The sequence below is a fragment of the Anneissia japonica genome, unplaced genomic scaffold (genome assembly GCF_011630105.1).
Source record: "Anneissia japonica isolate Jap-2015-1 unplaced genomic scaffold, ASM1163010v1 scaffold287753_len344599_cov186, whole genome shotgun sequence".
Classification (NCBI taxonomy): domain Eukaryota; kingdom Metazoa; phylum Echinodermata; class Crinoidea; order Comatulida; family Comatulidae; genus Anneissia; species Anneissia japonica.
In genome coordinates, this window is record NW_022712461.1 from 66788 (window position 1) to 79004 (window position 12217).

Genomic DNA, 12217 nt, shown 5'->3' on the forward strand with positions numbered 1-12217 from the left:
AGGGGGGGGGGGGGCTTCTTTTCAAAAATGAATGCTGTAAATTTTGTGAATTTGTACTATAAAACAATAAATAAGGCCACAGTAACATCAAACTGTATCATGGAGTGTATTTAATTGGCATTAAATCACCTAAACTACTGTATAAACCAAGCTTGTATTTAATCTATTTTATTTTCTGAAATTGATGTACAGTGTATGCGACGGTAATATTTCGTAAAGAAGCCTATGCTATCTTGAAAAGAAGCCCATGGTCTTTTTGAGATGGGCTTATTTTTCGAGGCTAATTTTGCAAACTAAAAAGGGGGGCTTCATTTCAAGATGGGCTTCATCTCGAGATTAAGCTCAGTAGGCTTCAATTTGAGGCGGTTTTACGGTATATAAACAAATTCTATAATTTAGTCTGTTGGGAATCATTATTTAGTTATATGATACCTTGAAATCACCAGTGGATTGTACTGTTTAGAGTAGAGATGATCTTTAAAGCAAAGCAAAATATACTAATTTGTTTTATATTTAAACTTACAATCTTATAGACAAAAGAGTTCCAAGGTTGAAAAATATGAGAAAGTCGTTGCATCACATGGTGATGTTGTGTTTGAAAAATTTATGAAGACGGTATCACTCTGCCCTCAACAGTGTTTAAGGTATGCAGTCTGCAATTAAGTTTAAGTTCATGTGTTTAGTCAATTTTTTTCTTGCTCCACCCAGTATAACAATTATAGTACAGTAATATAATAAAATAATAATATTGATGATGATAGCATTATGAATGATATTTGTGTTAAAATGGACATGCTATAATTCTTCTTAATGTATTGTTGACTATTCTTTGTTTTCGAAGAGATAATTTTTGTAGATATATCTGTGGAGGGTAGGTTGCAAGTCTGGGCATAGTACATAACAATTAATAGTATTTTTTTTTTTTTACATTTACATGCAGGTACTGTTGGGGTGGCACCCCTCTGTATATCAGGAATCCACAGCAAACATCCCTAGACAAAGCTCAAGAGCCTTGTAAATACTGTGGAAGTAAAATGACCTTTGAACTTCAGTTAATGCCATCTCTTGTCAGGTTATTACAAGACCAATCAAATCCAGGTATGTTGAAGTTTTATATAATATTTAAAAATAAGAAAATAGTAAGTGAAAGCTTTTTGTTCTGGGGGTGTGCACCCTATGTCCATTAAATATGCCACAGGTGCACAGAATTGGATAAGAAAATACAATATTCAAGCTCAAATAATTATGTCATAACAAAATATCATAACCTTAAGTAGCGAATCATTGACGTTGGATGAAACAAGTTGCTGCAGTATCCTCAATCACATTACCGTATGTTTCAGATAAGACTGTTGAATTTGGCGTCATATTAGTGTACACGTGCAGTAAGAGCTGTTGGCAAGAGGATGATGATGCTAGCTGTCGGAACGAGGTGGTCATCATCCAACCAGATCCTGATCAAGATCTCTTCAAAGTGTTTTAATAGATAGCAATGAATCACCCTTCTCAATTAACAATGAAGTAAAGATGATAATAAATATTTGAGAAAAACATATGTCCCCATTAGGATTCGAACCCAAGATCTTATAATTACTGTTTAGATACTCTATTTTATATATTATATTTATTATCATCTTTAATTACCACCAGTGGAGGTGTATCTCCACACCAAAGTTACTTTCAATGAAATAAAGACAAGTATTTTTCAAAGTCAGATATTTTTTTTGTGTATTTCAATATGTCACACACTGATTACTGACCACATCAGTATTAAACTATTATATAAATATGCCAATGTAAACAATCATTTGTAAACAAGCTTGGCATTTCAGTAAAAATATAGACCTACATTATAACAAATATTGTAAGTGAATGAAAACTAAGCAATATTAATTAAATATTAACTGTTAAAACATTATAATTACTGTACTGAAATAATAATACTGGTGGTGTACCATATAACTTATTTTCTAAAATACATTTCACCCTCTAAATCAAGACCACCTTTGGGGCCTGAAACTTTGGTGTGGTTGCAGCATTCCTTCTGCAGTTAAAGGGTTAGCTTTGTGTAAATAAATAAATTAAGATTGTTAGTACTTTAAAAAATTTATATTGGATTTAAGGGGTCTCAATTTGGAGGATGAACTGCAAATGCTACTGAAAACAATGCAAAATGATCATAATATTCTTTGGGGTTGTGGCACTCAAAGGGAATATATTGCTTATAACTAGCTTGCATAAAGACAATATCATCGCATATAATTGAGAATGTTTATAATGTTTTACTATAGACAAGTCACATTACATTACATTACAGTCACATTACATTTATCAAATTACAGAACAACTTGTTACCACACAAGGTTTGGGGTACAAATACCACATAGTTTTGTATGTGTAGATTATTAACTTTTGTGCATTTCCACCCACGAGTGTAAATTTGTACATGCCAAGTAATAATAATAATGGTAGACTTATATACCGCATTACGATAAGCCTTCTATACGCTTCACATTATCATCACCCTGGTCACTCGATTAAACACCTACGGAACACAAACTCAGCAGAGTATTCCATAATGTTGCAGCAGCTAATTAGCACATTTTGGCATTTAAGCCTACCAGGAACCCCACTTGTACGTACTCCTGGTTGGAGAAGCCATGCAGACAAAGTGCCTTTACTCAAATCGTTCTTGTTGACATTGAATGCGATGGTATGACGTACAGTGGAATGGAGGAGATTGCATGCCTGTCAATAGATATCAATATACAAGCACTGCAACATATAGTCTTTGGATTGTTCAAGGCGCTACATAAATATCAAACATTATTAAAATATTCTAAAAGTAATGATGATACTTAAGTACAAAATACCAATGTTCGTTAAAAGCTTAAAAAAATATGAACCCAGCTGTATTTTAAAATCAAAATCATACATTGCAATCACTAAAGTACTCAAATAAAAAAAAATGATGGCTATTTAAACTTATAAAATACTACAGTTGTATTATAGCTATATCAAACATTAAATTTCATTGGGAGCCATGCTATAGATGTTTGAAGGACACTATACTGTTGCAGGCAATCACCATAAGTCTATCATAAATGAGGTTTCAGTGTTAAACACTAGTAGTGGACACAATTCAGTTGAATTTCATTAAATATACAGTACTGTAATTACAAATTCGGAGAAACAAATTGTTGGTATAGTCGCAATAATTTCTACAAAATACAGCTTTTACTTCTAAGATTCTTGAGAATGAGGTGACTACCAGTAGATTCAAGACTAAATACATATACTATACTTTACACATTAAAACTTGTTAATATATATAGATATATATTTATATATATTTACACAGACAGCACACACGTGATAGCAAACCAGAAGTTCACACAAAAAAAAAAAATATATTTGCATTTAGAGCATGTACCATTTCACAAAGGGTATGTAATATAAGTACACGGGGATATGCTCATTTTGGGTCAAAATTCACAAGGAAACATGTTAGCTGGGCGGATATATCGATAGAAGTGGCAAAATAGGTATCCCAGTTATCGGCCTGCTGTATTGGAAGTCTGGGACTTCCATCGTCAATTTATCACCAGCTGACTCTGTCAGATTGGCAACTGAAATCGCTCACACAAGTTCAAATGATACCTGCACAGCATCTTCCTACTCGCAGTAACATTCAAACCATTCCTGATGATATAGATCACTTCCTCTAAAAATAATCCCTACTCATTTTGATGGGCTTCCAAAGAGGAGAAGGAATCAAATCTTAGTGCTACTGGATGTGCTTCCATTCAGGCTGCCATCCAAGTCAAGGTATTTCTTCAACTCAGCCTCCAATTCATACTCACACTGGTCATCATCTGGGCCCTCCACCTGCAGATTGCTGTCCACCGCTGAAATGAAACAATAATTAACATTTTAATAGAACTATGTGTTCTGGGGTTTGTCGAGCGATTTATCAATGCTGCCTATAATTAATATTTTTTCCTTGACTGTTATAATTATAGAAACATGGCTATTCAAAACATTATTTACCAATTATTTAAATACATATTCTTAAACAATAATCACAATAAATAAAATTTTGTGTTTATTATTTAAATATACATTCTTTAAGAAACACAGAGTTTTACTTATTGTGTAACATGCACCATATTTCTTTATTAGCAGGCCAAATGCATCCCACAATGGAAATATGCATTAATGTATCTTACTTAAAACGCTTTATAATATACTGTATTAAATATGGTTAGTTGTTGAAACAAAACACCAGGAATGCATTCTAAACAAAGGTTGAATAAAATTTATTTTGAACATGTTGTAATGCAAGAAATAGGTTTACAGTATGGTAAAGCAACCATGCAGTATTTGAAAAGCACCAATGAAAATATTAATTCATGATAAAAACATGGTAAAAAGAAACTTTAATTTTACAAGCATGATAACTTTCAATATCCTAGTTAACCTGCGTAAACAAAGAATATATATAAAGAAAAGTATAGGAAATGATTATTGTAGTAAAAAAGTATTAGTAAACATGCAAATAATAACAGTTTTAACAATGGTTGAACAAGGTAACTTATGATATTCAAATTCAAATTTATTGTCCAAAAAGGAAATTACATTGAGAGAAAGTCATTGCTCAAAAATTACACAATTACAGTATAAAAAAACATCAATATAAAAATACAGAATTATAAAGTTCATAAAATACATGCAAATTAACACATTAGAAATATCAAATAAAATACATAAAAGTGCTGTCAAGCAAGACAATTTCAACATAGGTTAAAGATATACTGTCTATGTTTGTGCAAAAACACTTGGTAATTCAAAGTATTTCTATATAGCTTTTAACTGAAAATCAGAATGAGAAAATATATTTCCTCATCCATTAACAGTCAGTGAAACAGTCATTGAAAATTAAATGTTTTTTTGATATGTGTCTCAAAGAAATTAATAACATTTTAATATGCAATTCAGTTTTTAAATTTAATTTCATCAGAATTTACCATAGACAGTACATAATTAAAATGCATTCATAAAGTCCATTAAAAAGGTGGTTAGTAAAAATTAAATGTCGATATTGTTAATTAATATGTATTATTTATAAACTGTCAGTATAGCAAATGCTACCTAACCTAAATACACAGGCAGATATGGAGCCTCAATTTTAATAGCTGAGGTGGTGTTGATATTGCTTCTGCAGCTGCAACAGTTCACTATCATCGCCATCAATGTCATCATCAGTTGGAGGACTAAGATTACAAATATCTCCTGGGGAAAAAGCGGCAGCAAGGGAATAAAGAAGATGATGAAAAGTAAACAAATTGAGAATCAAACTCGCAGAAATAATGATTCAAAATAATCATTAACATTTATAGAAATAATGAGAAGTCATCATCATCGCCATGAAATAATATAAACTGGGAAAAGATGCTGTAAATACGATTGTTTAAAGGGAACACTGAGATGGCTAGATGAAAAAATATGAAGGTTAGAAAATGAAAACATAATTTTAATTATTTAAATTCAGGCTCCAGAGGGAAAAAATTGTTGATATGCTGTGCAACTAATTTTTCTAAGACACAAAAAAATATTTGACGTAAAACTTAGGAACGGTTAATGAGATACACATTTTTGAATAAAAAAAAAAAAAAAAAAAAAAAAAAGGGGGGAAAAATGAGAAAAAAAAAAAATGGGGGAAAAATGAGCACAACCACCCTTTTTACACCTTCACTCCCCCCCCTCCCCATTCAGTTTTTTAATATTCCAAAATTTGTATCTTATTAACCATTCCGGAGTTTTTCGTCAAACATGTTTTTTTTGTGTTTTAGAAAAATCTGTTATACAACATAACTGTTTTCCTCTGGAGCCCGACTTGAAGGTATATTACATAGTGCATAATAATACACACATGGAAAAGATTTTACTACATACAGCAGAAAGATATTTTTATATTCCGTAGCATATTCAACAAAAGAGGATATACAAAAATGTATGACAATTAGAAGCAGAATCATCATAAAATAATTATAACTAGCAAGTATACCAAGGAATAAATATTTCAACACAAAAGTTAATATTCAACAAAAGATATACCTGAGTTGTATTGTACAACTAATTTTATATAATGAATTGCATACTTTTTTTTTTATATATTTAAGTAATTGTTTTTCATTTGATAATTTAGAACAAAAAAATTTTTTCCCCAAAAATTACCAGAAAAGTATCACTTTTTTTGTTTCATATACTCCTAACAGACTGGTAATCAATGTTGGGAATTTTTCAGTACACAATGTGTAAAGCAACCCCTAACTCACAACATACCATAAAAGCTCAAATTGAAGCCTTGGGCTACTTTTTTGCCAACTTTGGATGGGCTTTTTTTTTCAAGGCTACTTTTACAATGTAAAGAGGGGGCTTCTTTTCAAAATTAATGCTGTAAATTTTGGGAGTTACTATTATAAAACAATAAATAGGGCCACTGTAACATCAATCTGTGTCATAAAGTGTATTAACTGGCATTAAATCACCTAAACTACTGTATAACCCAAGCATGTTTTTTTTTTTTTTGTTTCCTTGAAGTTCCATGTACAGTATATGTACTGTACTCTCTCCAAAAAAAGCCAATACTATCTTGAAAAGAAGCTGGGCTTCTTTTTGAGGCTACTTTTGCAAACTAAAGAGGGGGGTTTCAATTTAAGATGGGCTTCTTCTAGAGATTAAGCCCATTGGGCTTCTATTCAAGGTATTATGGTATTATGTTTTCAAAGCAACATTGAATCCTCATCATCTTCATAGAACTCTACTATTCTGCTGGTATTGAAGATACTTACTGTCTTCTGGTAAAACATCTTCCCATTTGTACTGACTTATATCGATTGGCAGGCAAACCCACTCATTCTTCTCAAGCTGGTCTAGCATAATTCGCCATTTAGGTTCAGGGTGCAGTAACATCTCAATTAAGTTAGACAACTCTAAACAAATTTGAAAAGGAAAAAAAAATTAATTGTCATCACATCATATTTCAAAAAACATTGCAGCTTAAACAAAGCTATTACAGAAAAGTCGTATATATTTATATGGTGTACATCTATTTAATAAAAAGATGCCATTATTATTACTTTTGCTGTAAAATATTGAAGACACAGCTTGCTGGGAATGTAGGTAACATGACATCTTTTCCTCCTAATGTACTAAAGGCCAACTCGGACAGCGTCGTACGACACAGCCCGACGTGATTTGTTGTCGTGTCGGGTCTGTGTGAGTTAAACGTAGACGCGATGGTGTGCGTCGGGGGCAGTCGCGTCGTAGAATATTAAACATGTTTAATATTTCTCACGACGGCTCAAGACTGTCCCCGACGATAAATCGGGTCGGGCTGCGTCGGCCGACGCTGTCTGAGTCGGCCGACGCTGTCTGAGTTGGCCTTTAGTGTGTGATGTAATTATGCTTGAGCACAATATAAAAGTAAACCCTGTACTATACACACCTCTTGACACCTCATATGGGGGATTCAAGATAGCCTGTATCGTCTCCTCCACATCATAAAATGGGTTTTCACCATACACCAGAGTGTAAAGGGTGACTCCTAGGGCCCACATCTCCAACTCAGGTCCTCGATATCTATCAGAAAAAAAGAAAAAAAAATTAACTTTATTAATGGAAATTTATATCAAAGAGTATAGTCGGTTCAACACTACAAAAAGTCATTAATTAATAATTAATTAATTAACTAATAATAGTTTTTAATTGCAAATTATACCTTAGGGAAAAATCCAATTACACAACTTACTTGTTTCCCATTAAAACCTCTGGAGAACAGTATTCCAACTGTCTCTTATACACATCTAGATGTGTATAAGAGACAGACCATAAAAAAAGCCAATACTGAAAAGAAGCTGGGCTTCTTTTTGAGGCCACATTTGCAAACTAAAGAGGGGGGGGGGGCTTCAATTTAAGATGGGCTCTAGAGATTAAGCCCATTGGGCTTCTATTCAAGGTATTATGGTATTATGTTTTCAAAACAACATTGAATCCTCATCATCTTCATAGCACTCTATTATTCTGCTGGCATCGAAGGTACTTACTATCTTCTGGTAAAACATCTTCCCATTTGTACTGACTTATATCAATTGGCAGGCAAACCCACTCATTCTTCTCAAGCTGGTCTAGCATAATTCGCCATTTAGGTTCAGGGTGCAGCAGCATCTCAATTAAGTTAGACAACTCTAAACAAATTTGAAAAGCGAAAAAAAATTAATTGTCATCACATCATATTTCAAAAAACATTGCAGCCTAAACAAAGCTATTACAGAAAAGTCGTATATATTTATATGGTGTACATCTATTTAATAAAAAGATTCCATTATTATTAATTTTGCGGTAGAATATTAAAGACAAAGCTTGCTGGGAATGTAGGTAACATGACATCTTTTCCTACTAATGTACTAAGTGTGTGATGTAATTATGCTTAGCACAATATAAAAGTAAAACCTGTACTATACACACCTCTTGACACCTCATATGGGGGATTCAAGATAGCCTGTATCGTCTCCTCCACATCATAAAACGGGTTTTCACCATACACCAGAGTGTAAAGGGTGACTCCTAGGGCCCACATCTCCAACTCAGGTCCTCGATATCTATCAGAAAAAAAGAAAAAAAAAAAAAATTTACTTTATTAATGGAAATTTCTATCAAAGAGTATAGTCGGTTGTTCAACACTACAAAAAGTCATTAGTTAATAATTAATTAATTAACTAATAATAGTTTTTAATTGCAAATTATACCTTGGGGAAAAATCCAATTACACAACTTACTTGTTTCCCATTAAAACCTCTGGAGAACAGTATTCCAATGTGCCACAAAATGTCGAGAAAAGCTTCTTTTGAAGGTAAGCAGCTGAGCCAAAATCAATGATCTTCACTTGGAAATCCTCATTCAAAATGATATTCTCATCTTTAATGTCTCGATGAACTATGTTCTGTCGATGCAAGTACGATACACCAGCCACAACCTTGTAAAATAAAGAAGATTTTAGACATGTATAAATTACATAAATTGGGCAATCCAGGAGAATAGTAACATTTTACTGAAGAGGTATGACTTTCGTATGACTTTGAGTATGAAATAAAAACAAATACATACAAGTAAACAATCATATTTTTGTTCTGTATAATGGTCAGAGATTACAAATATTTTCATCTTATTGAAGAGTTTAAAAAAAAATACTCTTTCCTGCGAATCCTCCTTTCTTTAGAAACACACAATAAAAATAATGATTGTTGTCATTCTTTTATTCATTATTCAGATAAATGGACCGAAGATTGCAAATAGCAAGCTTAATCACTGTCTTACATTAAGTGGCAATCACTTTAACATAAAATAAACATACAAATAAATAAAATGTTAGAGAACGCAAATAATAAACTGCTGTCTTACTTGTCTGAAGATGTAGCTGGCCAGAGGCTCATCTAAATTAGGCCGGTTATCAATGAACTCAAACAGATCCATTCCAGATCCGTGCTTCTTCATAATCATTTGGAAGAAATTGTCATTCTCAAAGAATTCTACAACCTATAAAAAAAACAAAACAACCTTGTTTATAAGCAAAGTAGAAAGGTAAATTGCGATGAAACCCTCATATAGAGCACCTTTCAAAAAAAGTTTAGTAAATGGCGGACATGAAAAAATATAGTTGAATAGAAGGTGGCCTATCTTATGGTTTGTTGTACTATAATTAACACAAACCACCTGGAACAGTTATAAAATATACATTAAAATGATAATCTTGTACTATAAAAAAAAACAAACTATAGAAGAATAAATAAGCTACTCCACAGCATAATGTAGTAAACCAACAAAACTGATGTTTGGTCCATTGGAAGTTGATTGATATATTAAAGCAGCAACTCAATGTTTTAATTGATTGTGAGGTTTTCTATATTTTAACAATGATAGTTGAACTTAATGTATATAATTAAAAATCTGATACTGACCGATACAATATTTTTATGATTTAACTTCATGAGTAAAGACAGTTCCAGCGGAACTCGTCCATAATCAGGGTCATCTACCCAATTCTCTTTCAAAATCTTGGGCTTTCGTATAAACTTCACAACAACCTACAGAGAGGAAGCATATAAATAATAAAAATATTTTTAAACAATTTTGCCCAATCCAATTCATCCAGAAATTATTTCTAGCAGGTGCATACATATTCAGCACTCTGAGATATATTTACAGGGCACTACATCAAGCACGCATATATTAATATTCTATATATATGTAAATGGGAGAATAACTCCCATTAATATTATTATTAACAATATTATTATTATTATAATACATATGTATACCTAATATCTTAAGGGGAAAGACACAAATGCTAATAAAGTTTCTCGCCTAGGGACACAGTGAGACCAACTTCAGAATTGCTTCCTTATTTAATTCAAAATTTAATTAATCCTGATAGCCACCATGAACATGTTCATGAGAGTTATTCTCAGAGTCATTGACTGGCAAGGGGAAAGTGTTTGGATCTCAAAGGTCTCACACATTGTCCCAAGTTACAAATCAATGCGTTTAGATAATTTTGTAATCTATATGCATTATTAAATGAGGCAAATGCAATTATATATTTATCTCAAATCAACCACTTTGTTCAGCCACACATATCGGCAGTCAAGTCCTTGTTGAATATATTACACAAGTATAGGGACCACTGACTAAGGCACACCTTCCCAATTACATGTTATTGCTTAGCGGTATTTGTTCCATACCTTCTCCCTATCTTCCTTTCTGGTAGCCATCTTGACAAACCCAAAAGCTCCCTTGCCGATGCATGTCGTTGTTTCATATTTCTCATCATACCGCCCTTTACCAGGATTATCCACCTCATCTATATCCGACAATTCATTAGCCTTCGCAGCAGCTGTCAAAGCCTATAGAATCAAAGGTACACAGTGTGTCGAATACTAATATGGAAAAAACTAAGGCAGAGGTAAAACTTGATAAATTCTGTTTACTCAATAATGCATGGTGAAAGCAAAAATAAGAATCTTATGGTATATCAAATGCAGGAGAGATGTCTTCTTTTCTTTCTACAAAAACAGGTTCTTGTTTGAAAGGTTTTTTACCAATATCATATGAACCATTCATACATTACTTAAAAATTATTATATTATTACAATTAAAAAGAGAAAAAAATCAAAACTAAATATTGCATGGAACGTGGAGATGAAGGTAGTTTAAAAGCTTGTCTTCTAATCCCAGGCCCTAAAAGCTAACACACTGCATAGGTGTCAGCAGCAGACGACGACAGCAACATGGCAATGTGTTGAATAACAAAGTCTCACTCAGACTTCCACCGACTGTCAGAGGACTGGCATTGCATTGGGCAAGTTCTTACACATAGCAGTGTGCAATAGGCTTAAGAATCTTAAAACTTAAATTACAGGGTATCACGGTTTTTTTCTCCAAATTTGTGATCTTCTCCCGGATGTCAGTGCCAATGGGTATCAATATCTGTAGCAGAATATATTTAGATGTGTTAAGAAACCTTATTTAAACAGATCTCATGGATGTGGATCCTTCCAACTTCAGACCCCAGTAACTCTTTACGATGATTCATTCACGATGGCGTGCATTTCGATACCTGGATTATATATTATACTATCTAACCCTTTACGTATGTTGAACTTACTTCTCCAAAGCTTCTCTGACTCTGAGAAGCATTGAAAGTGCTGCTGAAGCTTGAAGCTAACGTTAAGTTGGATATATAGCGCCCTCCCTCGCCAGGATCAGCTGGGTCACGTGATAGCCAAATGCAATACAATGAGTTGCCATCATCAAGCTTTATTTGTTTGATTGAAAAAAGAATTCCTGTAGGTATGAAAAAAATACAAGGAGGTAGTTACGAGTTGTCTGACAGAGAGATATCAACTTTATTTAAAATAATTATTAGAAATATTGGAATTTATAGAAAAATGAATTGATAGATTTAAAAATCCCCTCACCATTCCCACACTTTCTACTAACTGTGGAGAATGAGACTTTGCTTTGAAAGTATATTTTTTGGCAAACTTTTCCAGTAGATATTGCCATTTTTTAAATCATAAGCATGTATATAAATGGATTTTTAAAAAATGCCTTCATTATGTGGAAATTATTGTTAAAGACAGGCTCCACAGGAAAA

General features: G+C 32.8%; 2 protein-coding genes across 3 annotated transcripts in view; one reads left to right on the forward strand and one right to left on the reverse strand.

Annotated features, from left to right (window-relative positions):
- Positions 1-1969, forward strand: part of LOC117107820 (programmed cell death protein 2-like) — a 4867-nt gene extending 2898 nt beyond the window's left edge. Inside the window, exons 4-6 of one of the 2 annotated variants that reach the window (XM_033249604.1) lie at positions 534-644; positions 941-1098; positions 1344-1969. In XM_033249604.1, the coding sequence (XP_033105495.1) occupies positions 534-644; positions 941-1098; positions 1344-1483 (409 nt within the window). In that variant the 3' untranslated portion in view covers positions 1484-1969. The remainder of the gene's footprint in view (positions 1-533; positions 645-940; positions 1099-1343) is intronic. The other variant, XM_033249605.1, reaches the window with a different exon arrangement.
- Positions 1712-12217, reverse strand: part of LOC117107821 (PAS domain-containing serine/threonine-protein kinase-like) — a 39794-nt gene continuing 29288 nt past the window's right edge. Inside the window, exons 15-22 of the mRNA XM_033249606.1 lie at positions 11726-11904; positions 10803-10964; positions 10020-10145; positions 9463-9597; positions 8841-9037; positions 8530-8663; positions 8109-8249; positions 1712-3908 (exon numbers count right to left, since the gene is read on the reverse strand). Coding sequence (XP_033105497.1) covers positions 3775-3908; positions 8109-8249; positions 8530-8663; positions 8841-9037; positions 9463-9597; positions 10020-10145; positions 10803-10964; positions 11726-11904 — 1208 coding nt within the window. The 3' untranslated portion in view covers positions 1712-3774. The remainder of the gene's footprint in view (positions 3909-8108; positions 8250-8529; positions 8664-8840; positions 9038-9462; positions 9598-10019; positions 10146-10802; positions 10965-11725; positions 11905-12217) is intronic.